Source organism: Mus musculus, chromosome 3 (assembly GCF_000001635.26).
Source record: "Mus musculus strain C57BL/6J chromosome 3, GRCm38.p6 C57BL/6J".
NCBI classification, from domain to species: Eukaryota; Metazoa; Chordata; class Mammalia; order Rodentia; family Muridae; genus Mus; species Mus musculus.
The window spans coordinates 90253724-90281191 of NC_000069.6; the positions used below are offsets into that span (position 1 = coordinate 90253724).

General features: G+C 52.3%; 2 protein-coding genes and 1 non-coding gene across 14 annotated transcripts; all 3 read left to right on the plus strand.

Annotated features, from left to right (window-relative positions):
• Window positions 1-134: 134 nt before the first annotated feature.
• Window positions 135-10402, plus strand: Crtc2 (CREB regulated transcription coactivator 2). 8 transcript variants are annotated; one of them, XR_001783761.1, is made up of 15 exons: window positions 445-835; window positions 3394-3495; window positions 3572-3688; window positions 4742-4803; window positions 5431-5499; window positions 5663-5769; window positions 5860-5889; window positions 6040-6104; window positions 6231-6280; window positions 6403-6647; window positions 6974-7380; window positions 8728-8991; window positions 9114-9257; window positions 9448-9634; window positions 9757-10402. XR_001783761.1 is itself a non-coding variant. In NM_028881.3 (14 exons), the coding sequence occupies exons 1-14, from the start codon at window positions 683-685 to the stop codon at window positions 9975-9977; spliced, it is 2079 nt and encodes a 692-aa protein (NP_083157.1). In that variant the 5' UTR covers window positions 135-682; the 3' UTR covers window positions 9978-10402. The 8 variants fall into 8 exon arrangements, 4 of the variants coding, with proteins under 4 accessions (NP_083157.1, NP_001344081.1, XP_006502216.1 ...); XR_375593.1 differs by having other exon boundaries at window positions 9191-9257; NR_151631.1 differs by lacking the exon at window positions 6974-7380 and having other exon boundaries at window positions 135-835; window positions 9191-9257.
• Window positions 10403-11296: 894 nt separating this feature from the next.
• On the plus strand, window positions 11297-26942 carry Dennd4b (DENN/MADD domain containing 4B). Of its 5 annotated transcripts, none has more exons than XM_006501355.4 (28): window positions 11297-11315; window positions 13690-14029; window positions 14520-14772; window positions 15025-15094; window positions 15265-15434; window positions 15511-15755; window positions 16332-16398; window positions 16490-16548; window positions 16724-16868; window positions 17106-17281; window positions 17411-17511; window positions 17844-18059; window positions 18533-18678; window positions 18992-19131; window positions 19214-19340; window positions 20081-20287; window positions 20566-20694; window positions 21723-21921; window positions 22500-22667; window positions 23157-23545; window positions 23698-23820; window positions 24012-24181; window positions 24265-24406; window positions 24588-24824; window positions 25437-25563; window positions 25655-25820; window positions 25897-25961; window positions 26054-26942. In XM_006501355.4, the coding sequence occupies exons 2-28, from the start codon at window positions 13713-13715 to the stop codon at window positions 26197-26199; spliced, it is 4500 nt and encodes a 1499-aa protein (XP_006501418.1). In that variant the 5' UTR covers window positions 11297-11315; window positions 13690-13712; the 3' UTR covers window positions 26200-26942. The 5 variants fall into 5 exon arrangements, 4 of the variants coding, with proteins under 4 accessions (XP_006501418.1, NP_001343412.1, NP_958809.3 ...); NM_001356483.1 differs by lacking the exon at window positions 11297-11315 and adding an exon at window positions 11512-11838; NM_201407.4 differs by lacking the exon at window positions 11297-11315 and adding an exon at window positions 12791-12943.
• Mir7012 (microRNA 7012) lies at window positions 16426-16489 on the plus strand. The gene has a single exon (NR_105979.1). It is a non-coding gene; the product is annotated as a microRNA 7012 (primary transcript).
• Window positions 26943-27468: the final 526 nt, after the last annotated feature.

Sequence of the window (27468 nt, forward strand, 5' to 3'; positions counted from 1 at the left end):
GAGAGAGAGAGAGATGGTCTGTGTGTGTGTGTGTGTGTGTGTGTGTGTGTGTGTGTGTGTGAGAGAGAGAGAGAGAGATGGCCAGTCGTGTGTGTGTATGTGTGATGGCCAGTCGTGTGTGTGTGTGTGTGTGTGTGTGTGTGTGTGTGTGATGGCCAGTCGTAGAGGATATGAATCTCAGTTGCATACAGTTGATTTAAGATCCTTGTTTTCACTCACCCCACTTCTCACCTTTCCTGAGGATGACCAAATTTCTCTTTTTTCTCTTCCTTTCTGTCTCCACCCCTTCCCTTCCTCGTTTTTTCTTCAGCTTCCTTGGGGAATCCCTCTCCCTTTCCCGTTCGTAGGCTCGGGACTGTTGTAGAACTACCTTTCCCGGCTTGCTGTGCGCCGGGAGTAGGTGAGGGGTGGCGTGCGTGCCTGCCTCCCGGGGTCACACGACTGCTGGGAAGTGATGTCCGCTTCCTGCCCTCCCTGCGTGTCTGAGGGCGTAGAGGAAGCCCGTAAACAAACTACAAGTCCCAGAAGGCGGTGCGTCCGGAGTCTGGAGTAGGCTGGGGCCGAGCCGCCGGGCTCGCGGAGGCGGCGGCGGCTGCTGCTAAGGCTGAAGGAGCCGGGCCGGGCCCGCGGCAGAGGCCGTGGCTGGAACTGGGAAGGTGGCGGGGACGGACGCGGGGGTAAGATGGCGACGTCAGGGGCGAACGGGCCGGGTTCCGCCACAGCCTCAGCGTCCAATCCACGCAAGTTTAGTGAGAAGATTGCGCTGCAGAAGCAGCGTCAGGCCGAGGAGACGGCGGCCTTCGAGGAGGTGATGATGGACATCGGCTCCACACGGGTAAGGGGTCATGCCTGGGAGCCCGATCACTGAGGAGCGGGTCCCGGAGCGGAGAGGCGGGGCGGGGGCGGGAGCCGCAGGGCAGGAGGCGGAACACTGCTGGGACAGCGGGCGCCGCCGTCTGGGTGGCGTGGGGTGAGGGCCCAGGGTCAGTTAGATGAATTTTGCCGGGAAGAGGTGAACACACTGGAGAAGTCGTGGGAGTAGTAAAGACTGGGTTGGAGTTATTTACATATGAAACAGGGGTCGCAGGAGGAGATGGACCGCCGAAAGTCCATCGGCAGGGGAATGGCCCTTGTCTATCCCCAGCCGAGTCCTTTCAGGTACTCCACCGAAGCATCCTCAATCTTGGATTATGTGTTGGGAGCATAGTTTGTTTTATCCCTAATCTGACCCTTTCTGAATCTGTGATCACAGTGCCTGTGCTCTTATGGGACAACTAGGTTCCAAGGGGAAAGGGCCCCTCGAGTGGTTTGATCGGGCTGTGCTGGGTATATTGGGACAGGAAGTCCCCTCCTGTGTCCCTTCCCTTTGCTTCCTTTTTCAAATATTTCGTGTGGTTTCCTGACTTGAGTCAAGGTGAAGACCATTGCGCACAGTATGGGTCTTGGTGTATGGCTCTGGGCGACTGTGAGGAAAGGTAGAGCTTTGAATCGCCTAATTGGGCTAAAGAATCACCCTTTCCTTTGACTGGGGATGTGCTGAACTCTCTAGGCAGGTGGTGCTACCTGTGGCTCAGTGTCTGGAATGCTTTCTAGAGTCCTGTATGTGTGGGAAATACTCCTTCCTAGGAAGTTACACAAAGAAGCATCGGGCCTCAGACAAGTTGTTTTTGGAAGCACACCCCTGACCCCTGCCTTGGTTTCTTGCTTCCCAGGGCAGGTTGTGAGGGAATTAGGGTAAACACTCAAGAGTTTGCAGGTAAGCAGCCCCAACTTAGGGACACAATTATTTTTAAAACAGCAGGTGAGGGATATTGCAGTATCTTTCATAATAAAGAGCTTGAAGGAAACTAAGGGGAGATGATGGAGCATAAATACCATATTTCAAAGCTCTTTAGTTCTATATATGACTGACTGACTGTATTTATGTGTGTATCTCCCTCTACTCTTTGAGTCCTGTGTGTGTTTCCCCTTTGATTTTTCTAGAGACCACATGTTCTAGTTTATGAGAGTTCAAGATAGATAAATAGAGATGCAAATCTGGTGTGTGTGTGTGTGTGTGTGTGTGTGTGTGTGTGTGTGTGTTTATAACCTCCTCTTAACCACCATGAGGATTATGAACTATTGACTGCTCCCTTTAAGAGCTTTTGATTATGGTGGGGGTAGAGTTAAGAAGATGGGAGAGAGGTTTATTTCCAGTGGAGAGCTTGAGGCTCTGTACTGTGGACCAGAGCGAGTGTGTGCACGTGAGGAACGAGAGGCTGGGCCGTCTGTCTGTGTGGTGCTTTCGTAGCGCTTTCCTACCTAGTTTTCTCTTGCCGATTAACTTCTCTGCGGCATGGCAAAATGGAGTGACCATACATGGCCAGAGCCTAGATATACAAGGATCTTGAGTTTGGCGTGAAAGGCTTGCCTTGCTACCTACCTGGCTGACTGGGAGGGTGTGCTAGAGGCAGAGACGGCCATGGTGGCATAGACCTCTGAGGACTTGGAGTCTATTCATTAAGCCCAGAGATGAGCATCACTACCCACTGGCATCACCGAGCTGATCTGGAGTAGAAGACTGGTTCTGATCAGTTCTGAGCATCAGAGTTTACCCTTCCTCGAGTACTTTCCTCCTTCCCGTGCCCGTATCCCAGCTCTGTTTGGCTGCGAGCTGTGTCTGAGCCTTGGCAGTAGTTACGTATGTCTCATACAGAGGTCCATGTGACATAGAGAGAGGCTAACACTATGGCCAACGGAGGGTTCTTTTGTCTCACTTCCTTAGCAGACATCTCTACAAACTGGCAGGAGATGGCCCTGCCCGAAGTTGGAATAGGCTACTGTGCCCTCTCCCTCCTCTACCAGTTCAGTCTTCTTAGCATCCAGTACAAGAATACTTGGGTTGCTTACCTTTCTTTTAGCAGAACCGTCATCATCACTCTTTGGGTTTTATAGTCTGGGATGTGCAGACTCTGTGCAGCCTGGTTCTAAAGCTGGGAAAGAAGCAGATCCCAGAAACTTAATGGTCTTCAGAGTGTGAAGGAAAGAAACTGGCAATAGCGAAACTTTGTTATCGACTCCTGTCTTCTCATCTTCTAATTAATCTTGGACACGTCTGGAAGTGAAGGCAGAAAGCGCCGACTAGGCCACCCCTCTATCTGTGACTTGCCTCCGTGGGGATTCCCGAGAGACAGGCCTTGGCCATCGGGGCTTTTCAGGCAGTAGGAGCTCATTGATTAGGAAGCCGCAGAGGGGCTGGGGTGGGTTGTTTGTATGGGTCTTGCTTTTCCCCATCACTGCCTTTGTACTGGCAGATATCTTAGAAAACAGCAGTGCATTCTGGTGGCAGAGGTGGCCAAAGGGAACAGTACTTAAAACCTTCCTTGACATACCTATTTCTCTCTTTTATCTCAGTTACAGGCCCAAAAACTGCGACTGGCTTATACAAGGAGCTCCCATTATGGTGGTTCTCTGCCCAATGTTAACCAGATTGGCTGTGGCCTGGCTGAGTTCCAGGTGAGTGGACACCAGCCAAGGAGGAGTGTAGGCTCTCAGGCTGCTTCCCCTGCTGATTCACCTGTCCTTTTGGCAGAGCCCCCTTCACTCACCTTTGGATTCATCTCGGAGCACTCGGCACCATGGGTTGGTGGAACGGGTACAACGAGATGCCCGCAGAATGGTGTCCCCACTCCGCCGATACCCCCGCCACATATCCTTCAAGAGTGATTTAAGGGCAAAGGAACAGGAAGGGGCTCTTTAGAGACTCACAGAGGGGAGGCGCTTTCTCCTTATATGCTCATGTTCATCTTTCTGCAGTTCTTTTACCCAGTCGTGAAAAGTGACTACAACCTGTGTGTCAGCACAGACTGTTGTGATGGGCAGCTGGTGTTTCTGTGGTTGTGCCCTCCTCAGTGCTGGTCTTGGCTGGCCTTACTTTTGCTCACTTGATTGTAAAGCAGGGCTCCCTGTCACCTGGGCAGGAGATTCAGTCCCTTTTCTCATTCTGTTGTGAACTTTGATTCCTAGAGACGCTACCATGTTTGTGTCCCTTACCCTACTCAGGCATTTGCTTAGGTTGTTCCACCTCTACTATGCTTGGCCTGATTTTTCCCCCTATTTATTTGTTTGTTTATTTGTTTGTTTACTTATTTACTTGACTTTCTGAGCATCTCTCTATGTAGTTCTGGTTGTGCTGGAGCTTGTCCAGGCTGGCCTATGTAGACTAGGTAGACATCCTCCTCCTCTGCTTCCTGAGTGCTAAGATTAAAGAGGTGTGCCAGGCCTGGTTTTCTTTTTTGTTTGTTTGGTTTTGGTTCTGTTTTGAGATGGTTTAATCCTGCAGTCTGGGATTTTTCTGAAACTTGACAGAAAAATGAGGTAGGGTTCAAACTTTTGGTGACGTCCTTGGCACAGCCTCCTAAGTACTGGGATCACAAGTGTAGACCACCATGCCTGCATTTATTCCATTTTATTGTTTGCTTATTTTTGTGGTCCAGGGCCTAACAAATTAGGTGGCCTTCATTGAGATGTAACCCTGGTTTCTCGTCCTTCTTCTTTCCTTCTGTTCTTGTGTGTGTGTGTGTGTGTGTGTCTGTGTGTGTGTGTGTGTGTATGTGTGTGTATGTGTAGAGACACGACATCTCACTATGTTGGGATTACAGCAGTGAGCCACTATATGTGACTTACTTGTATTGCCACACACTGTCTCCCTTATTCTGTCATCTGTTCTCTCTACTTTTTTTCCTTAACTATAGTTATCTACATTGACAGTTCTCCATATAGCCCTGCCTATTTATCTCCTCCCCCAGAGTCTGGCTGGCGAAGGTGAGTCCAGAGCAGGTAGAATTTCTCACCCATTCAGTCTCTGACATGTTCTAGAGGGGCTGAGGTGGGCTAGGTACTAGGCTAAGGTATCAAAGGTACCTCCTCTTGTAAGGGCCAAGCTGGGAGGGTGGGGCGGCAGGGTAGGTGGTCAGAGTCCAGTCTTGGCCATGTTGACATGAGTGGCCAAGCCTCCTAATCCAGCTAGCAGAACCAATGGAATTGTAGCCAAGCTGGGGTGTGTGTAGGGGGCGGGGAGGGGAGAGTGGCAGGTGAAAATGGCTCCTTTTTCACAGTAGTAGATGCCAGGTGTAATGCTGTAACCATGTCATGTCTTTGAGCCCCTCCTTTCTCCATCTCGCCTCCAATATTTGTATCCAGAAAACTTGGTAGGCTTCAGCATTTCTATTCAGCTTGTCTTGGCAGAGAGGAGTTTCTGTATCCAGATCTCTTAGATTGAGCAGGGGTGGGAGGCTTATGGATCAAGGGCATCAGAAAAGCAGAAAGAGGCACGATACTGGGTGCCAAGGCCTTTCCGTATCCACCCTGGCTGCCATACGTTTTCCCACCCCCATGCCTTTCTCATCCATTGCCAGCGCCTTCTTCCTCCTCATAACTTTTCTATCCTAGGATGATGCCCTGGGGCAACCTCCCAGCTGAGAAGGGGCAGTTGTTTAGACTGCCGTCTGCACTTAACAGGTGATGGCCCTTGACTTCCTTAGTCCACATCTCTTCCCTGTACTGTCTGGGGGCCCTACTCTACTTCATCCCCTTTTCTAGACCAGTTTGAATATTCCACTGCCAGGCAGTGTTTTGGTATCTGGAAGACTATTACTGCTACTCATTTCTACTCCTCCAACAGGACAAGCTCTGACTCTGCTCTTCACACAAGTGTGATGAACCCTAACCCCCAAGACACTTATCCAGGCCCCACACCTCCCAGTGTCCTGCCCAGCCGCCGAGGAGGAGGTAGGTGGCCCCAGGGAGTAACTGTGGAGCTTTTTACTGAAGCAGACAAATAAGTAGGCACTGCAGCCACCCCTGTTGTATCCCATGCAGGTTTTCTGGATGGTGAGATGGATGCTAAAGGTATGTGTTCCTTACCAGCTGTGGGTAAACGAATGCCAGATGTCTGGGACTTTGTATTGGGTCAGGGAATAGTCTTGGCTGCCTTTGCTTCTTGTCCTGCCTTCCTGGATTCTTCTCCAGCTTTGCCCTCACCAGTCTTTCTCTTTCAAGTCCCTGCTATTGAGGAGAACGTGGTAGATGACAAGCATCTGCTGAAACCTTGGGATGCTAAGAAGGTAGGTATGGGCTGCCGGGTGGGTGTCCTCCTCTATCTCTCTGCTCTCCTCCTTCCCTGAGACAGCCCTTCCAGGGCTCCCACTGAGATCTGTCCTCATTTCTAACCCCCTTCCTTCTCTTCTCAGCTGTCCTCATCTTCCTCTCGACCTCGATCCTGTGAAGTCCCTGGAATCAAGTAAGCAGCCCTGTAAAGCTGGAGTGAGATGGAGGGGAGAAAGGAAGCCGATAGAAAGACTGATTTCTGCTCTTCTCTGACCACTTTCTCTTTACCTGTCTTTCTTCTTCTGTCTTCCCTAGCATCTTTCCATCTCCTGACCAGCCTGCTAATGTGCCTGTCCTCCCACCTGCCATGAACACAGGAGGCTCCCTACCTGACCTCACCAACCTACACTTCCCTCCTCCACTGCCCACACCCCTGGACCCTGAGGAGACAGTCTATCCCAGCCTGAGTGGGGGCAACAGTACCACCAATTTGACCCATACTATGACCCATTTGGGCATCAGTGGAGGTCTGGGCTTGGGCCCCAGCTATGATGTACCAGGTGAGTGGCTACCTTATCCTGGTTATGTTACCACAAGGTATTGAGAGGCTAGAATGGTGCCTGGGATCCTGTGACTGCCCACAGACCCTGCACCTCATATCTCCTCATTGTAATTCTCACCAAGCAAGAATGAGTAGGTGTGGCTTTTCCTAGAAAAAAAGACGGACAATAACCCCCAAATGAGTAGTGCCGATCTCATGGTCAGGGACAGAGTAGGGAGGACCTTTGTCGCCATAGTCTGGTCACTGCTACCCATTCTGGTCGGAAAGGGGTTTGAGTTCCCATCGGTAATGTTGGCATCTCTGGTTTTTTGTCTGTGTCTGCAGGACTTCACTCACCTCTTAGCCACCCATCCCTGCAGTCCTCCCTAAGCAATCCCAACCTCCAGGCTTCCCTAAGTAGTCCTCAACCCCAGCTCCAGGGCTCCCATAGTCACCCATCACTGCCTGCCTCCTCCTTGGCCCACCATGCACTGCCCACCACCTCCCTGGGCCACCCGTCACTTAGTGCCCCAGCCCTTTCCTCCTCCTCTTCCTCTTCGTCCACTTCATCTCCTGTCCTGAGTGCTCCCCCTTACCCAGCTTCTACTCCTGGGGCCTCTCCCCGCCACCGTCGTGTGCCCCTCAGCCCCCTGAGCTTGCCCGCGGGCCCAGCCGACGCCAGAAGGTCCCAACAGCAGCTGCCCAAACAGTTTTCGCCAACAATGTCACCCACCTTGTCTTCCATCACTCAGGTATGCGTGGCCACCTTCCCTCCATATGTCTCCCTTCTCCTTCCCGTGCCTGCCCCTGTCTCATCCATCCCCTTCCGTTCCTCTGCCCTGTCCCAACCCATCTTGTATCTCTCTTTCCCTTCTTCGCTTAAGAGTACAAGCTCTGCCATTACACCTTTTGGTTTCACATCATAGTTCTGCCTCTTGATACTTGGCTTTGTTCACGTTATTGAACTTCTCTGAGCCTCAGCAGTTTCATGGTTTTGTGAACATCGGATGCAGTAACATACACTGAGTATTCGGCATCGGGCATAGCACAGGTGCCAGTGTAGCTTATCCATTGGCCTGTCTTTGTTCTTATCCTTCCTTTGCCAGTTCCGCTCATCCCCCATCACTTCTGTTCTGGCTCATCCCTCTCCTATTTCCCCTACGTCAGTGGAACTCATAGAGCCCGAGAGTCTCAGACCACAGAGCTCAGTCCTTTCACTCTGTATAAGTGAAAAACTTGGTGCCTGAACTGAAAGTAATTTCCCAACATTTGCGCAAATGGTGGAGATGGTGTCTCATGTAGTTCATCTGGCCTTGAACTCAGGATATAGTTGAGGCTGACCTGGAGCATCTGATCCTTGCTGCATCTGCCTCCTAAGAGCTTGGACTACAGGCATGAGCTACCTTGCCTAGCTTTCTTTTCCTTTTTCTTTTCAGACTTGCCTCCGTGCTAAAGTTTTCAAATCTTTCTCCTGTTCTTCCTTCCCCTTATTCTTTTCCTCCTCTCTGCCGTCCTCTGCCCTACTCCATGGCTGTTTCCTGGATGTATGTTCTGTGTTCCATCTGTACCCTCTCCTGTAGGGAAGCCATGCCAGGGAGGGCACTTCTCCTTCCACATCTCCTCTACTTCTTCCTCTCCTCCCCTCTGGTCCGTGAAGCCCCTCCAGGGCTTCAGAACAGTAGTGGTCATCCTCCCTGTGGCATTAACAGTCAGTCTCTAGTGAGCTGTCACAAGGAACCAGTTACTGATACCAGGTACCGGGGATTAGGAACAGTCACTTACGGAACGGGTTTAAGATTAACCTTGCTGGGCTTAGCCTCACTGAGCACCTACATTTTAATAGGCATTTTGTGTAATTTCCACCAACCCCAGAGATGTGCGTGGAAGCCTAGGGTGGTGTTGGCTTGGGGGAGAGTGGGGAGACAAGCAGAGGCAGTGCTCTTGCCTCCAGAGTGCTGAGGTTACAGGGGCCGCACCAGTACACATGGCTTGGAGCATTGTTATGTTTGTATTGAGGACAGGTACAGCTTACAAGGTGGGGAACTCTTAAGAGTTCTTTTGGGGGATCACACTAAAGAATAAATTTTCTCCCTTTTCAGGGCGTTCCCTTGGATACCAGTAAATTGCCTACTGACCAGCGATTGCCCCCATACCCATATAGCCCCCCAAGTCTAGTTATACCCACCCATCCACCCACCCCAAAGTCTCTACAGCAGTTGCCCTCTCAGGCCTGCTTAGTGCAGCCCTCAGGTGGACAGCCTCCAGGCAGGCAGCCACATTATGGGGCACTGTACCCACCTGGGTCCAGTGGACATGGGCAACAGCCTTACCACCGCCCAATAAATGACTTCAGCTTGGGGAATGTGAGTATGCAAACTCATAGTTCTGAAATGGGGGATGGGGGTGGGCTGAGGGTGGGTCAGTTACTTGAGTGGTCACTGGTATGCTGAATTGGGAGATATGGGTGGACCTCTTTTTCCCCTAGGTAACATAGCAATGCCAGCTTGGGGCTCCTGTCTTCCTGTGTTTGACCCCTACTCCTGCCCCTCTGTTTCTGCTCAGCTTGCTCTTTGATGACTCCTGCCTTGACCCGTTCTCTTCCTGGCATGCACATGCTCTGGCCCAGCAGGTACGGTGCCCACACTTTCTTCGGGCCCCGTGCTCGCTTCTGTTGGCTCTGCTTGCTATCACCTCCTTCTGTCTTTGCCTCTCTTCCTGGGTGGATGGGGCTTGCTAGGCAAAGGGGACATATCAGCAGAGCTAGGCAGGACACCCTGTTCTGAAGCCCACTTCCTTAAGGTCTGTCTGTGTGTCCCTAGCTGGAGCAATTCAACATGGAGAGCCCATCAACCAGCCTGGTGCTGGATCCCCCTGCCTTTTCTGAAGGTCCTGGATTTTTAGGGAGTGAGGGATCAATGAGTGGCCCCCAGGACCCTCACGTCCTCAACCACCAGAACTTGACCCACTGTTCCCGCCATGGCTCAGGACCTAATATCATACTCACAGGTAAGGGAGTGTGGGTGCTGGTGGAGACTGGCAGGAAGAGTTGACAGCCTCACTGCTGTGATAGGAGCTTGAGGGGTCTGGAGGTGTGGCCTGAGATCCTTACCCACCTCTTGTACACACAGGAGACTCTTCCCCAGGTTTCTCTAAGGAGATTGCAGCAGCCCTGGCTGGAGTGCCTGGCTTTGAGGTGTCAGCATCTGGGTTGGAGCTGGGCCTGGGGCTAGAAGATGAGCTGCGCATGGAGCCACTGGGCCTGGAAGGACTAACTATGCTGAGTGACCCCTGTGCCCTGCTGCCTGACCCTGCTGTGGAGGACTCATTCCGTAGTGATCGGCTACAGTGAGGGGACCTCACTGCCATCCTTCTTCATGGCCCTGTCCCATCAGTCTTCATCCCTTCCCCCTGGCCAGTAGAGACTACTCTCTGCCCCCAGATCCTTTTTCTAATATGAATGAAGGATCCTAAAACTGAGGAAAGGGAAGGGGCTTGGCCAGGTGGCCCCTGAATGCTGTATGTCTGGTGGGCTTGGGGGAATTCAAGGGAGGGCCTAAAAGCACTTGTAACTTTGAAAACCGTCTGTCTGGAGGTCAGAGCCTGTTGGGAAGCAAGGTGTAGAGGGAAATCTTGGAGAGAGGGCTTGTCCAGAAGGGATGGGCACTACCAGCCCCTCCCTATTTCTCTTCCCCTTGCAATGGAAGAGAGAGCCAGAATGGATATTATTTTTTATTAAATATATTATATGTTAATAAAAAATCCTATTAAACCTTTTGTGTGCTTGGCTATTTGGTACATGGCTGGGGACCTAAGGAGGTTTGGTGCCATAGGTTCTTTTGTGTTGCATTTTTGTTTGTTTGTTTTTTGACAGGATTTCTCTTACATAGGGCAGACTACCTAGAAGTCACACGTGCCCGTTGGCACCTTGGCTTCCTTAGTGCTAGGGCTACGGGTGTGCGTTAATCCTCTCAGAACTTTTGTGCTTGTGCGGAAGCACCATTCTCAGATTTAGGTCCCAAACTGGATGTATCCTAAAGCCTATACAGACTTCACCGAGGCAGCAGGAAGTCACCTTATGTGCCCTTGTTTGTTTAAGGCCCTGCCTGCTGCAGCATCAGGGGATGGGGCACCGTGACTAGCCTGACAAGTTACTCTTCTGAAGCCCTGGGTAAGGAGAGGCTGTTGTCCCAAGTCACAGTTGTTTCTGTTAGAAAATCCTCCCCTCTCCTGGAGGAGGCTATTGCCAGTGTTGATGCTTCTAGAGAGAAGTAAGCAGGCCTAGCTGGCTTACTTGGTTTATGTTTGGGGGACCTAAGCAATCTCATGTTCTGAGGACTGTATGTCGATTCATCCATTTCACTGCTCCATTTGGGTTTAACGCAATAGATCCTTGGGAGACAACCATGTTCCACGAAGGCTTTGTTAGACTTCACCCAGCATAGTGAAAGGAGTGCTACACCTCCACTATTCGGCTTCATGCCTTTCTTCCTCTTTTTCAATGTTCTTGTCATTTCTCGAAAGAAGAACTGAGAGTTTCTGGCTCTGGCCAGTGGGTTCTAAACGTGGAAGTGGGGAGTCACCTGGGTTTCCCAGGTCTAGGTCTTCAGGGCCTTCGCTGTGGCACAGTGGCCACATCTGACGGTAGGGCAGGACAGGAGCACCGACTCTGACTTCGGGGCCATCTGGGGTCAGTGTCTTGCTTTTTCCTCCGGGTGGTGGGAATCCGCTTGGTTGCAGGGGGCCCTCCCAGCCACCAGGGGTCGCACTGCAGGCGGCAGGGTGTTGGGCCGGCGCTAGCCAGGGTCACGGCCGCAGGCCCGGGTGTGTGGGGGGGGGCAGAATAGCGGAGGCGCCCGCGGCTCCTGGGGGGGTGGGGGGCGGGTATGAGTGGAGAAAGCAGGGCGCGTTGAAGAGCTTGGGGTCCCCAGCAACGTGGGAGCCGGGAGGACCGCGCGGCTGGAACTAGCGGTGTGGTGTGGCAGCAGTCCCCGCGTGGCGCAGCGCGCGGGGACGCTGGGACCGCCCAGATCTTCTTCCACCGTGCCCGGCGCCCTCGGCTGCTGCTTCTTCCTTCAGCCCGGGCGCGAGCGGCTCCTAAGTCGAGTGCGCCATGTCCGGGGCTGGATAGCAGCCCAGCCGCCCGCCGGCCCGCCAGCCCGCCCTCAGAGCCACCCGCCAGCGGGCCGGCTGGGGAGTCCCAGGGCAGGCAGGTAGGGGCCGGACCGGGCGGGGCGGCGGGCGGGTTAGGGCGGGCGGAGGGCGGGCGGCTCCAGGGACTGTCCCCAGCTGTTCTACGCTGCGCATCTGGTTCCGCTTCCTCCCTCCCAGAGAAGTGAAAGTGGAGGGGAGGGCGCAACCCAGAGCTAGCTAGCTGTGCTCGACATCCTACAACCTGGAGCTCCCGCGGGCGCTCAAGCCAGAGCACCCCTCCTTCCCGCCTGGGTCACGCGGCTGCTGGCGCTGCTGCCGTCACGTCCTCGGCAGTCCCCGCGCGCGCTTCTCTCGGCCCTCCGGCCTCTTGCTCAGCCACCTCCCCCGCGCCGCGCCCTCTGCCCTAGCCCCGACTTCCCGTCATTCGGCATGTGGGCGTTGGGACCCAAAGTGGCTCCAGTGCCGTTGTTTTCCCCCAAGGGAGAAGGGGCTGCATTCTATAGGACTCTTCCCTGGCTGGATAAGGGAAGGCCTGGACACACAAGTCCTGTTGATCCGGGACCACCCACTTGCCTATAGAGGGTCTCATCTAACGGCTTTTGCCTACTGTCTGGAGCACAGAACTACTATTGGCCTGCAGTGGATGAGAGAGTGAGCTGTGTCCTGGAGTTAAATCAGGAGGCTGACGCTGACTCCTGGCTTCACCTCTCAGATGTAGAGAAGCTCAAGCTAAATTTAGCTTGAGTTGGGGCATGTGTGTCCAGAGGCCAGGTTGAGAAGACAGTCGGTTTGGCTCTAGTTCTCTGAGGAAGAGCGGGAGGTTAAATAGACTGTGCATCCTGGAGACACTAAAAGCTTCCCTGCCTTGCACAGGACCCTTAGTGGGAGGTCTGCGTTGGTCTGATGCTGTGCTGGCACCTTAAACAGTACTATCCCCCCCGCCCCCCCAGCGATACCACACACCCATAGGCTGACTTATGCTGAGCTAGCGACAGCTTCCCCTTCGCAGCCATTTCAGGAAGTAGCCTCCCTTCCCCTCTGAAGCACTCTCTCAGCCTCTAGCCCCTTGCAAGCTACCCGCCAGGCTTCTTCCCACCTTCAGCACCCTGGGGCACCTCAGGACTCTTGGGGCTTCCACTCCCCAGGGTCAGGCCATGGAGGCAGGTGAGATAAGTTACCAATAGGCTGTTGTGGCCCCGATTCTGTCTTGGGCTGGGTGGCGCGGGCATGGCATGACTGGAGCTGACTCCTACAGTCCCTTTGTGCCTAACTACAGACACCTAAGGATCCTGGAGATGGGAAAGTCCTGGTTGCTTGGCCAACTAGGTAAAGTTAAGCTAGGGAAAAAAAAGGATACTTGAAATCTGATGAGCAGAAGCTAAATCTTGGGTTTTGTAAGCCTTCCTAGGCATCTGTAAAGTCTTCTAGAAATGAAAGGATGGGTGCTTTAAGAACATTAGCTGCATCGGAAGGTTCTTGTGGTGTTGCTACAAGAGCAGAGACCTTTGACAAAGCAAAAGTTGGTGTAATGTGGTAGCCAGAGTGAATGATGTCATTGCAGGCCATTACAGAAAATACTGTGTTCTCTGAGACGTAATTGTAGCGGGCAAGGAGAGGCAGGCCTTTAAAGGAATAGGTGAGGAATATGTCAGTTGTGTGTTGTAGAGTGGAGTTTGGGTTCTTTGGGAAAAAAGGGCTGATGTCACTAAGAAGGAAGGACCTAGTGGTCTCTAAGGAGCTGTGGTGGAATATGAGAGTTTGGTGATGTCACAGGTGGAAGAATTCAAGATTGGCTGATCATTTATCCTTTCCTTAGAAGAACTAGGAAGAAGAAGGGGGGGTGTCCACTATCGTTGCCATGGGAACATTATCCTCTCTTGCTCCATCTCTTCCTCGATTGACCATTCCAGATGCAGTGAGTGAAGCAGAGGCCATGGCAGAGGAGCGGCCTCCCCGGTTGGTGGATTACTTTGTGGTGGCTGGGCTTGCAGGAAATGGAGCGCCTATACCTGAGGAGAAGTGGGTTCCCGAGCCTACCGGGCCCCTGCGCCCTCCCCGGCCAGCTGAACCTATTACAGATGTGGCAGTCATCGCTAGGGCACTGGGCGAGGAGGTGCCCCAGGGCTATACATGCATTCAGACTTCTGCGGGTGGCCACCCCTTGGAGCTCAGTGCTGGGCTCCTGGGTGGAACTCAACCAGTCATCTGCTACCGCAGGGGGCGTGACAAGCCCCCCCTCGTTGAGCTGGGGTACGTACCCCTATCCACGCTGGCACTAGAGGAAGCTGGGAGGGACCTTTGAATGAGCTAGAAGAGGTAGGGATATGGGTCAAGAGGAGGAATGTGGGGACCACAGCGGAATAGGCTAGAGGTCAAGAGAATGGGCTCACTGCCTTTGCTGCGGTCAACGTTTCCTCATCTGCAAAATGAGGATAGTGGCTCCTCTCTGGCTGGCTCAGAATATTAAATGAAGTAACCCGTGTGAGGAACTTTGAACTTTGCAGAGCCTGTTGGTTCTGAGTGCTTACTCTTGAGAGCTATGGAAGGTATGGGTTGAAGGGATGGTTACTGACTGAAGGGATCCTAGAGCACAGACCTAAGTAGGAAGTGGTGGGCTATACTACCAGGGTTTGACAAGGCTAAGAGAGCATGGCAGGTTTAGGAGACCAGGTAGGAAGATCCAGCAGGATCCAAGACTCTTTCTATCCTAACCCCTTGATGTCTCTACCCTCTGTGCCAGGGTGTTATATGAAGGGAAGGAACGACCCAAGCTTGGGTTCCAAGTGCTTGACACGACACCGTATAGCCACTCAGCCAATCTGGCCCCTCCAGGCCCCGGGCACCCCCGCACCTACCTCATGTATCGGCGGGCAGCAGAAGGGGCAGGGCTGCATGCCCTGGGCATCACTGACCTCTGCCTGGTTCTGCCCAGCAAGGGTGAGGGTACTCCTCATACTTACTGCCGGCTACCCCGCAACCTCAACCCTGGCATGGTGAGTGGTGCTGAGGTATTGAGAGCTGAAACCTGAAGAACTAGTGTAAGGGTATGGACATGGGGCGGCACAAAGGGTATTTGGGGGCCGAGGCCATTGACACCAGGCCAGATCAGAAGTGACTTGGTGGGAGGACTGGAATTAGGAACATCTTTGAAGACAAAAGATAACTAAAGGGAAGTAGAGAGAAGATGAATCCAGAAACCGATGTTAGTGATGTGTCTGCTTATCTCTTGTCATTTCTGGGGACAGTGGGGCCCAGCAGTGTACCTGTGCTACAAGGTAGGCCTGGCCAAGGCCAACACACTGGTGTATGAGGCAGGTGAGTGGCTTCTTTTTATGTCCTACCCTTTGACCCTCTGGCAACTTCAGTGACCCTAGAACTTACATCTCTTTGCCACTTAGCCCTTCTTTGGGATACTCGAGTTTCTTTACCTGGAATCAAATGGACCTTTCGCTCTAATATGTACTCTTAATCCTGCTGGGGTATAGAGCTGCTGGGCCGCTACCCAGAGGAAGACAATGAGGCGTTTCCGCTGCCCGAGTCAGTCCCTGTCTTCTGTCTGCCCATGGGGGCCACTATTGAGTGCTGGCCTGCCCAGACCAAGTACCCAGTACCTGTCTTCTCCACCTTTGTGCTCACAGGCGCTGCTGGTGATAAGGTGGGTGTGTGGAGTGTGATAAGGGGTCCACATAATGCAGAGGGGGCCCCTCTGATTATCCCTATATCCCCACCAGGTGTATGGTGCTGCTTTGCAGTTCTATGAAGCGTTCCCGAGGGCCAGGCTGTCAGAGAGGCAGGCACGGGCACTGGGCCTGATGAGTGCCGTGGAACGGGGCCGGGCGCTGGGAGGCCGAGCTGTGCGCAGCCGACGAGCCATAGCTGTGCTGTCCCGCTGGCCTGCCTTCCCAGCCTTCCGAGCCTTCCTCACCTTCCTTTACCGATACTCCGTCTCAGGCCCCCATCGTCTGCCCTTGGAAGCGTGAGCACGGCTCTCCTGACACTGGGGGGTTATGATGCACTAGAGAGGATAAATGGGAGACACTAGAATGGAATTGGGGGAGCTTCACTGAGCACCTAAGGGACAGTGACGCAGTACCTGGTTATATAGTTTGTCCATTTAAACTTCTGGCTAGCGGTAAGCAGAGCCTGGAATCTAGCCTGCACTTGTTAATTAGATAGACCTGTGTATGTCCAACAGATATATATTTTGTTCGTTCATTTGTCCATTCATTCATTCTTTCATTCACTTATTTATTTACTTTTTTTAACTTTTGTTTTGTTTTGTTTTTCGAGTACTTACTTACTTTTGAGGCAGGGCTCACTATATAGCCCTGGCTGGCTTGGATTTCATTGTGTTGTAGATATGTGCCTCCATTTCAGGCAAAGTGATCTCTTCTCTAATACACATAAGGCCTGTGTATAAAGCTGGTCCCTGTCAAGAGGTGGGCTTTAGGGAGGAATGAGGGTCTTGAGGCTAGAAGTGATAAGACTGTGTGGGGTGACAAGACCGGGGACGGATTGGAGAGTCGACCTCACCCTTTTCCTCTCTCCCTAGGCACATCTCCCACTTCATTCACAACGTCCCATTCCCATCCCCACAGAGACCACGCATCCTAGTGCAGGTGAGAGGTGAGCCTAGGGCTGGGCTGGACGGAAGGAGAGGAGTTGGCAGGGACTAGCTATGAGCATCCTGACCTGTGGCTCCTCTCCCAGATGTCTCCCTATGACAACCTGCTCCTCTGTCAACCTGTCTCCTCACCCCTGCCCCTCAGGTATGTGCCTCAATGGCGGGGTTGGGGGAGGCTTTGACAACATGAGATATAATAGGAGACGCATAGGCCTCAGATGACTCTAGCTGTCGAGATCTTTGCAGATTAGCCCTGGTGGTCTGTGTCCAGTGTCTGGGAAAGAGTCTCTTGTGACCCTTTATTTTTCTGCTTCCTGCAGTGGTGCTAGCTTTTTGCAGCTGCTGCAGAACCTGGGCCCAGAACTGGCTATTACATTGCTGCTGGCTGTGCTCACAGAGCACAAACTGCTGGTCCACTCGCTGCGGCCAGATCTGCTCACCAGCGTGTGCGAGGCCCTTGTCTCAGTGAGTGTCACATTATCTAGTCTGCTTCTCCAGAACTGCTGTCTTTTCTGGTGCCCCCTCACCCAGATCTGGACTCTCCTCCTTCCGTACGGAAAGGGTCTTCGGTGTTTCCACCTGGGTACAGTTGTCAGACACGGGATCTTTCTTCAAGATTAGCTCAAAGGCTTCTTTCAGTAGGCCCCTCCTCCCCAAGGCCAGTGCCCCATACTCACCAGTTCTCACTCCTTCATGTTTCAGATGATCTTCCCTCTGCATTGGCAGTGTCCCTACATCCCATTGTGCCCGCTAGTGCTGGCGGATGTGCTGAGTGCCCCCGTGCCCTTCATTGTGGGTATCCACTCCAGTTATTTCGATCTGCATGACCCACCTGCTGACGTCATCTGTGTTGATCTTGATACCAACACGCTCTTCCAGTAAGAGGCTAAGTACCATCTGAGGGCTAGAGGAGAATGGACATCCAAGGGCTGATGTGTGGGGTTTTATTGGCTCATAGAGCTTTTGGTAGGAGCCCCAACATCCTTTCTCTGTATGTTATCTCTCAGAAAGGAGGAAAAGAAGCCCCTCTCCGCTAGGACCCTGCCCCGAAGACCATACAAGCTTTTATTGGCCACCCTGACAAGTCTGTACCAGCAGCTGGACCAGAGTGAGAAGCTGGTGGGCTTGGGAGGTTGTTGGCCTCAAATCTGCAGTTTGAAGGGAGGGTCCAGGGGGCAACAGACCTTCTCTGAAGTGGCTGAGTTGGGAATAAAATGAAGCTAGGAGCAGGGGTAGGGGAAGCAGCATTTCTGAGCTTACCAAGGAGGTTGAGCATCCCACTGGAGAGCCTTGAAACTGGTACCCAACCATAAATTTTTGGCCACCCCTGGTGCAAGATCTGTCAGAAGCTGGTGGTGAAGATGAGACATTTGTGTGAAAAACAGAGTGAGACAAGCCCCTCCATTGCTACCTTTGACTCTCAGACATGTTGTTCCCCAGCTTACACTGGACCAGAGGAAGAGGCCTCCCTGGAATTCCTGCTGACAGACTATGAGGCTGTGTGTGGCCGCAGGACTCGCCTGGAACGGGAAGTCCAGGGAGCCTTCCTGCGCTTCATGGCCTGTCTGCTCAAAGGTTACCGGAACTTCCTCCGTCCTCTCACGCAGGCCCCCTCTGAGGGGTCTCGAGATGTTGACAACCTTTTTTACCTTCAGGGTAAATAAAGAGGCTCTGTTTTGGTTTGCAAAAGGATCAGAGGGAGGGTGTGGGGGGGGGGGGTGCAGGGCTCCATGGGAAGGCTGGGAGGAGTAGATTGCTCCTTCCTCCTCCACAACTCTGGTTTTGGAGGGAATAAGGGTATGTGGGTGAATGTGTCCTACTGTCTGGGATCCCTTAGCATAACATGAACGTAGTCACCCTGGTAGTGAGCAGCAGCCATGAGTATAACTTGACGAGGGATGTGTCCATTGGATAATTCCCAGTCTGCAGCAGTAGATAGAAACAGACAAACGCAAAGGACTCCATGGAGCTATAGTGCCGGAGAGCTAAATTGTTCTATGGGAGTGCTGTGAGAGCCATAGATCCTAAATGGCAAGAGCTAAAAGCTCGGTGCAGGGAGGAGATGGCTGTGAGCAGAGAGCTGTGGTAACCATGGTAACCCTGTTCCTGACCCATCCTTACCCCCTCAGGTTTCCTCAAGTCCCGGGAACGCTCAAGCCACAAGCTGTACTCTCAGCTGCTGCACACACAGATGTTCTCACAGTTCATCGAGGAATGCTCTTTTGGCTCCGCCCGGCACGCAGCCCTGGAATTCTTTGACTCTTGTGTTGACAAGGTAATGGGCAATATCCCCTCTGTGAGTGCCAACTGACCAGTGAGTTCCTCCTACTTGTCTCTGTTACCCTCAGGCCACTAACTGTGTATGTCAGTGGTGACAGCATTGGCTGGAATCAGGCACAGTACAACCTGTGCAGCCATACATGGTTCGTTTACGTTTACTTTCATTCCTGACTCTGCACCTCCAGATAGATCTCTAGGACTCCTTTCCTATGACTGTGTGTCTCTGGGAGAAGCCATCTTCTGGGCACCCTGGCTCCCTACCTTGCTCATCATCTTAACTCTTATTCTTACCGTCTGTCCTGGTCCAGGTTCACCCAGAGCAGGAGAAGCCCGAACCAACACCCTTAGTGGAGCTGGAGGAACTATCAGGAAGTGAGCTCACTGTCTTTATCACACCCCCAGAGGAACCACCAGTACTGGAAGGCAGTGAGTCTACTCCTCAGTACTGGTAAGAGGGTCTTCTATCATCCTGCCCCAATGTCCAACGCTTAGCTCTGTGCTAACTGTCTGCACGGTCTCTGTCCCTCCAGTTATGATGGGTTTCCAGAGCTAAAGGCTGAGCTATTTGAGTCTCCTCAGGAACAACAGGGGGCCCTCCCTGTGCCAGGCCCATCCCGGAGTGCTCCCAGCAGTCCTGCACCTCGCCGAACCAAACAGGTAACCGGTGGTGGGCCTTGGAGGAGAACCTGACACAAGGGCGGTTGCTTCATGGTCAGATCAGGATAACCATGGTGCTTATCCCATAAAGCTGCTGGGAGCTTGGCACATTAACAATAAAATAAAATAAAATAAAATAAAATAAAATAAAATAAAATACTGAACAACCAGGTGTTGGTGGCACATGCCTTTAATCCCAGCACTCGGGAGGCAGAGGCAGGAGGATCTCTATGAGGCAGCCTGATCTACAGAGTGAGTTCCAAGACTGCCAGAGCTACGTAGTGAGTCCCTGTCTCAAAAACAAAAAACAAAAAAACAAAAAAAACAAAAACAAAAAAGACAAACAACAACAAAATGCTGTACAAACATTAGCCTCTGTTAGCATGTCATTTGCCCTCCTCCTCATCTTCATCCCTGAGCATTCTGGGGACATGGAAGCTGGCTACATCTTGCAAGGTGTTCACTCATGCTCCAGGGCCAGGCTGCTTGCCCTACTGACGTTCCCGGGAGGGTTGTAGCTTCGGCTGTGCCTCAGTTCTCCTGCCTCCTTAGAACACAGACCCTCTCTCGGGAAAAGCGTTACTTCCCACACTGACCGGTAATCAGGAGGCTGAGGCAAGATGTAGTGTTTGAGTTCAGCCTAGGGTATATGACAAGACCCTATCTCAGAAAAATATCAAAATAAGAAAAGATCTGCCTCGGCATTATACTTATCTTGGTGTGTTTCTAACCCCACCTAGGAGATGAAGGTTGCACAGCGAATGGCACAGAAGTCAGCCACTGTGCCTGAGCTGTGGGCCCGGTGCCTGCTGGGTCACTGCTACGGACTGTGGTTCTTATGCCTGCCCGCCTACGTGCGTTCCGTACCCTCCCGGGTGCGTGCATTACATACGGCCTACCACGTGTTACGGGAAATGGAGAACCGCAAGGTGGTGCTCCCTGATGAGGTAGGCGCCCACTCCCTGCGTGTTCATACCCGCCTGCGATCCCAGCCAGGATATGCGACTGGAGGGACTGTGAGAAGGGAGAGGTGGAGACCAGTTAAAGTGGGTGGGTAGCCCAGGGTTAAGTAGCTTCACCATCAACAATCGCAAAGTGCATGGGCACGTGCAGGAGAAAACAGTGGAGACTTCCGGGAGCGGGCGAGTCCTGGGAGAATTGGAAGGCTGGAAGAAGATGCTTGCTGAGATTTGGTCTCCTCCATCCTGTGCCTCTCTTGGCCTAGGTGTGTTACCGCGTGCTGATGCAGCTCTGCTCACACTATGGGCAGCCCGTTCTGTCTGTGCGAGTCATGCTAGAGATGCGACGGGCAGGCATTGTGCCCAACACCATCACTTACGGTTACTACAACAAGGTACTTAACTGGGGATTAGAGGTAGAATGGCAGTGTATACTCCGGCCTGTGTGGGGAGGGTACTCTGAGAGCTGCTGCTGTCCCCATTCCTTGGAGATTAGGCTTGCAATTCTACCTGGTCCTGTAGCCATTGTCATCCTTTGTTGCCTTTGCACAGACTGAGGGTTTTGTTTGTTTTTGTTTTTTCAGACTTAGCTATTTTGATTCTTATTTACCACAACCTTAAACTCCATGCCATACTGTTCCAGATTAATTATACATTTTAAATAACTTTACCTCCACAGTGCCCCAGGGCATAAAATGGTCATTTTCTATATTACAGGAATTGAGGTTCTAGAGAATTAAAAAATTTGCCCATAAGCATGTTAAGGAGTCAAAATATAAGCAAATTTTTATCCAGAATTCAGCTGTTTGTTTGTTTGTTTGTTTGTTTTTCGAGACAGGGTTTCTCTTTGTAGCCCTGGCTGCCCTGGAACTCACTCTGTGGACCAGGCTGGCCTCGGACTCAGAAATTTGCCTGCCTTTGCCTCCTGAGTGCTGGGATTTAAGGCATGCGCCACCAGCCCAGCTCAGAATTCAGCTTCTTAACCGTGATGCTAAACTGTCTTCTGTTTTTCAGATAAAAAACCTAAATAGTCAAATAGTTGAGGTAATTTCTTCAAAGCTATTCAGTTTATAGAGTCTAGCTGGGCATGGGCATGATGATACACAACTTTAATCCCAGCACTCAGGAGGCTATCTTGAGTTCAAGTCCAGCCTGATCTACATAGTGAGTTCCAGGCCAGCCAGGACTACTTAGTGAGACCCTGCCTAAATAAGTACATAAATACTTAAACAAACAAGTAGAATGGTCTAAATATACTTTTCCCCATTACTACTGACCATGTCTCTTTGCGGCTTTTGTTTCTGGGTGAGCCACTGGTCAGACAGTCCTAGACAGCAAGTCTGCAGAAAAAGGTGGCCCTTGGGGTTCAGGACAGGCAGCAAAGGCATCACTAGGCCATCCTGGCCGTCCCTGTGTTTGGCAGGCAGTGCTGGAAAGCAAATGGCCATCTGGTACTCCGGGTGGACGCCTACGCTGGGCCAAGCTCCGGAATGTTGTCCTGGGGGCTGCTCAGTTCCGCCAGCCCTTAAAGGACCGAAGGCAGCAACAGCAGCAGCAGCAGCAGCAGCAGCAGCAGAAGCAACAGGTGGCCGAGCAGCAAAAGTCGGGCAGCTCTCAGACAGGTGGGTAGGGACTGGCAAGGTAGCCTTGGTTCCCGATATGATGGTTCACACCTGCATCCCTAGCACTTGTGGAGTTAAGACAGGATGGTTGATTGTTACATACCTTGTACTATATAGTGAGGTCCAGGCCAGATTGGAACACATAGTGAGACTTTGTTTTGTTTTGTTTTTTTGTTTTTCGAGACAGAGTTTCTCTGTATAGCCCTGGCTGTCCTGGAACTCACTTTGTAGACCAGGCTGGCCTCGAACTCGGAGATCCACCTGCCTCTGCCTCCCGAGTGCTGGGATTAAAGACGTGCGCCACCACTCCCGGCTATAGTGAGACTTTGTATCAAAAGAAAAATTTTCAGTGAGACTTTGTATCAAAAGAAAAATTTTTTTAAAAGTCAGAGCTAGATGAAGTAGTTAGATTTCAATGGGAAGAGAACTGGGAAACTGTAGGGGCCTTTCTGTGTGTGGATAAACCACATGTGTTTGGTAGCAGAGGTGTAGAGTTCTACTTGGGAGAAACCTTCCAAAACTCTGGTCCACCCAAGAGACTGCTTCAGTCTGCGGCCAAATTTCTCTGCTTTCTACAGAGCCCTATCTGGAGCGTCCCTCCCCAACGCGCCCTCTTCAGCGCCAGACTACTTGGGCTGGGCGAAGTCTACGGGAACCATCTTCACCCATGGGGCGCCTGGTCAAGAGTGGTAGCCTAGGCAGTGCCCGTGGGACACAGCCCACGGTGGAGGCTGGTGTGGCTCACAGTGAGTACCCTCATCTGACCTCCCTCCTCTTCTCACTGAGTTTTCCTAACAACTTTTCAGCTAGAGAGGAGAGGACTAGAGCCACTGTTAGGCTAGCTCCACGTTAGTGGCCCTGTAGGCTCCGAGGCAAACTTGCCCAAATGTTATGGTGAGTTGTGATTGTAGAGGTTGTGGCTTTATATAGTTTGCATTTTAAATGAGTGTTTTGCTTGCATGTATGTCTGTGCACCGCTTGTGTGCCTGGTGCCCATGGAAGCCGGAAGGAAGCATCAGATCCCTAGGAACTGGAGTTATAGTTGGTTTGTGAGTTGCCACGTGGGTGCTAGGAGTTGAACCCAGGTCCCCTGAAAGACAGTGCTCTTAACTGCTGAGCCATCTGTCCCGTCACTGATGCTGCAGGATGTTTGGCTGCAAGAATTGTGTTTACTCAGGAATGGAGCCGCTGCAAGAGTGCCAGGCTCCATCTTTCAATTCTCTTTTGACCTGCAGTGATAGAGGCCTTGGGGGTCCTGGAACCCCGCGGATCACCTGTGCCTTGGCAGGACGGAAGCCTCTCAGACCTGAGTCTGACAGGGGAAGAAATGGCACCTGGAGGCAGCCCTGGGGGCTCAGGCTCCGCCCTGAGTGCCCAGTCCACTGAGGCCCTAGAAGGGATAAGTGGGCGGGGTTCCAAAACTAGTGGATGTCAGGAGGAGGTGGGCACTCCCAGAAAAGGGCTGGGTGCCCGCCTCCAACAGCTGCTCACCCCTTCCCGCCGCGCCTCTGCTTCCCGCATCCCCCCACCTGAGTTGCCCTCTGACCTGCCTCCTGCGGCCCGCCGAAGTCCCATGGATAGCCTTCTGTGGCCCCGAGAACGCCCCGGATCCACTGCTTCTGAGGTAGCCAGTTAAGAGAGGAGATACCTTATCATGGGGGGCTGGGGGGGGGGCTGCTGACTGGGAGAATGCCCCAAAGGTGACTCTGAGAGTAACTGGAACCAGCATTTAGATTGAGAGGAACTGGCTGATTGTGGTTTCTTTTATAATGACAGAGCTCTGCTTCTCTGGGCAGTGAGTGGGATATCTCAGAGTCTTCCCTCAGCAGCCTGAGTCTCCGCCGTTCCTCAGAGCGTCTCAGTGACACCCCTGGGGCTTTCCAGCCACCCTCTCTGGAAGTGAGCATACCTCTCTACACAGTAGTGCTGGAACACACACCTTATCTCCCTGGAAAGGCAGGAGACAGGGGGGCGGGGGAGGTGGAAGTAGGCCTGGCTGGAGTTTTGATGTGGAAGGGACAGGGAAGGGCATGGGCTTTGGGGCATTGGAACCCAATGAGGCTCATTTCCTGGGGTCTCCTTGTCTACAGATTCTGATGTCTAGCTGTTCCTTGTGTCATGCCTGTGATTCCCTGGTGTACGATGAGGAAATCATGGCTGGCTGGGCACCGGATGACTCTAACCTTAATACAACTTGTCCCTTCTGCGCCTGTCACTTTGTGCCCCTGCTCAGTGTCCAGACTCTTGATTCTCGACCCAGGTGCCTGGAGCAGGGCAAGTGTTATGGGAGGGATAGGCAGATGGTGCTCCGAGAGAGCTGACGCTCCCCGCTGTTCCCTACAGTGCACCTAGTCCAAAGTCTTCCCTTGCTGGCGCCAGTGGCTGCAAAGATGCTCCTGCCCCTGGGGGCCCTGGCCCTGTGCTCAGTGACCGGAGGTTCTGCCTTGCCCTGGATCAGCCCCAGCTCTGCAATGGGCATATGGGGGTAAGACTGGGCAAGAGGACCATGAAGCAGTGGGGCATGTGTTATCTATTGAAGGGCGAGATAAAGGGGTGCCGGGCAGACGGGCATGGAGGAGAAGGGGCATCGCTGATGTATTGAGAGGCAAGTTCCTGGTTGTGGGCCTTTAGTATGTACTCTGTCTGCTCTCCTCCTATGTCTGCAGAGTGCTTCCCGGCGAGTTGAGAATGGGGCATGGGCGTACCTGAGCCCTCTGGTGCTGCGTAAGGAACTGGAGTCCCTGGTAGAGAATGAGGGCAGCGAGGTGCTGGCGTTACCTGAACTGCCTGCTGCCCACCCTATCATCTTCTGGAACCTCCTGTGGTATTTCCAACGGCTACGCCTGCCTAGTGTTCTACCAGGCCTGGTGTTGGCCTCCTGTAATGGGCCCCCACCCAGCCAGGTCAGTGCCCTGACGTAGTCCTTGTCTCCCTACTGCTTCTCTCAGCTCCTTGTCTCCTAGTCTTGTCTCTGTCCTTGGCAGTGTGGCAGAGCACAGGCTGTGGAGTCCCTTGTGCTTGGCCATTTTGTCAGCACACTTACAACTCTGACCCTCCATTTTATCATCTGTCAAATAGCACAAGCAGTGATCTAACAGGACAGGTACTTGATATAGTGACTAGTACCTAGAAAATGGCTTACGTTTTTCTGTTTATTCCACCAATATTTGCTGCATACATATTAGGTTTCAGGTGCTAGGCATATAACAAAGTGAAACAAAGTCCTTACTCATAAGACCTGGGAGATAAGAATTTCTTTCCCTTGGAACATGGTGGCTTTTGTCTTTAATCCCAACACCCAAGAGGAGGCATTCGGGTAGATCTCTATGAGTTCAAGGCCTGCCTAGTCTGTTTAGTGAGTTCCGGTCTTCCAAAACTACATAGTGAGACCTTGTCTCAAATAACAGTAACGGCAAAAGTAAGTTCTTTCCCTTTTTTCCTTTATTATCTCCAGTCATATGTGTCTGTTTCTCGTTCTCCACCTCTCATCATTCTGACCTTGCTTCCTATCTCAGCTCTCCCAGGGACCATCTCCATGGCTAACCCCTGATCCAGCTTCTGTGCATGTGCATCTGCTGTGGGATGTCCTGACCCCTGATCCCAACAGCTGCCCACCTCTCTACGTGCTCTGGAGGGTCCACAGTGAGTTGGTACTTGATGTAGGAGCTCATGGGCTAGGCTCCTCACCTAAAGAGTTTGGTGACCCTGGTGACCCTTCCTTCTTTTCATCCAGGCCAGATCCCACAGCGGGTGGTGTGGCCAGGCCCAGTACCCTCATGTCTTAGCTTGGCATTACTGGAGTCAGTGCTGCGCCACGTCGGACTCAACGAGGTTCATAAAGCTGTTGGGCTTCTGCTGGAGACGCTAGGGCCCCCTCCCACCGGCCTGCACCTACAGAGGTAGGACGCTCTCATCTAGGTGACCCTTGACATGTCCTTTGTACCTTTCTTTGACCCCCTCCTATGTCTACTACAGGGGAATCTACCGTGAGATCTTATTCCTGACCATGGCTGCTCTGGGCAAGGACCACGTGGATATAGGTAAGGGTACAGTCAGGTACTGAGGAGATAAGGGATTTGAGACCAGGTATGAAAGGAGGTCCTAATGCATCGGTTTCCATCCTCTATCCTAGTGGCCTTCGACAAGAAGTACAAGTCTGCCTTTAACAAGCTGGCCAGCAGCATGGGCAAGGAGGAACTGAGGCAGCGGCGGGCACAGATGCCCACTCCCAAGGCCATCGACTGCCGAAAGTGTTTTGGAGCACCTCTGGAATGCTAGGGACCCTTAAGCTCCCCTCTCCAGCCTTGAGTGGAGAGGTGCGGAAGAGTGGATTCTAGACATAGCCTGACTCCCTGTTCCCTTCACAGAGGAATTGGGAACAGGATGTTCAGCCTAGGCTCCAAGTGGGAATAGTAGAAAGAGGGACTCACTGTTACCCAAAGTCACAATTCTCCTATCTCCACCCTGCCCTGTTTGTTCATGCTGATGTGGGGGAGAGCTAGGGAAGTTGACACAACTCCGTCTTTCTCCATCCCATTCCAGGGTCTCCTTTCCAGGGTGTCCTCAGATCCGCAGTGCCCTGGTAGACTTAGAAGTTTTTGTTTTAAAAAACAACTGGAAAAACTCAGAGCTCCTGAGCCTTTGCCCTGAGTGGAAGGGAGGAATTTCATTCCCCACGTCTCTTCCCTGACATTGCTAAAGGAGCCCAAGGCAATCTTAGTGTTGTATTCTATTTAGTTATTTATTCTGAGGCCACAGCTCCTATACTTATGGGAGTCTCAAGGAGCGTGAGAAAGAAGGGAATTAGATTTGTAGCACCTTGAGAGCCATGCTCTGGGACCCAGAGGAGTCCCAAGCTTCCCTTAGGAAGAACTGGTGCCTCTTCTAGTCCTGATCCTCTTGTCCACTCCACCTTGGGGAACACCTCTCCCATCCATGGCCTTGACCTGTGCAATAAGGATTGTTCTCTGCAAAGTTTTTTTGGATGTAAATATAGTAAAAGCTGCTTCTGTCTTTTTTTTCTTCTGCCTCCTGTTCTCTGGATTTGGGGTGACACCTTACTTTTCCTGGCTGCACATTCTCTTTTCTGCCTTTCCACGTTTTATAACCATCAGGTATACCCTACTTTTCCTGGCCACTTGATATATCGGGAGTTCTCTGAGCAGAAGGATGAAGCCAGTGCCGGCTATGGCAGTGCCAGTCTGCATGGCACTTCCGGCCCTCCGACACAATCACCCCCTTGTCCCTCATCTGTACCCCACACAAAGGCTCCATTCTCTGGGGGCCCTGAGCTCATCTTTGCCTTATTTCCTTGCCTCCTGTTCCCTCCCTGACCCCGCTTCTTTAGTACCTTCACGGAGATGACAGCCCTCCTCACTGGTTGCTGTCTGCGGCCCTTCTGTATCTCAGAAGCATGGCGATCATCCCAGCTCTCTAGTCAGTCTAGCTCCAGTGTACCTCACTGTGGGCTAAACTTGCTACGTGTGAATGCCAGGAAGATGGGCATCATTTTTTCTTTATTTTATTTTTTAGACTATTTTATGTGTA

What these genes read in the sequence shown, in the direction of transcription:
- Crtc2 (NM_028881.3), top strand. Translation starts at nt 683, where the DNA reads ATGGCGACGTCAGGGGCGAACGGGCCGGGTTCCGCCACAGCCTCAGCG. An exon ending in AACCTTGGGATGCTAAGAAG is followed by an intron (nt 6,105 to 6,230) that starts GTAGGTATGGGC and finishes TTCTCTTCTCAG; the next exon opens with CTGTCCTCATCTTCCTCTCG. An exon ending in ATGACTTCAGCTTGGGGAAT is followed by an intron (nt 8,992 to 9,447) that starts GTGAGTATGCAA and finishes GTGTGTCCCTAG; the next exon opens with CTGGAGCAATTCAACATGGA.
- Dennd4b (XM_017319543.2), top strand. Translation starts at nt 13,638, where the DNA reads ATGGGAACATTATCCTCTCTTGCTCCATCTCTTCCTCGATTGACCATT. An exon ending in GTACCAGCAGCTGGACCAGA is followed by an intron (nt 17,512 to 17,843) that starts GTGAGAAGCTGG and finishes GTTGTTCCCCAG; the next exon opens with CTTACACTGGACCAGAGGAA. An exon ending in CACCTCGCCGAACCAAACAG is followed by an intron (nt 19,341 to 20,080) that starts GTAACCGGTGGT and finishes AACCCCACCTAG; the next exon opens with GAGATGAAGGTTGCACAGCG.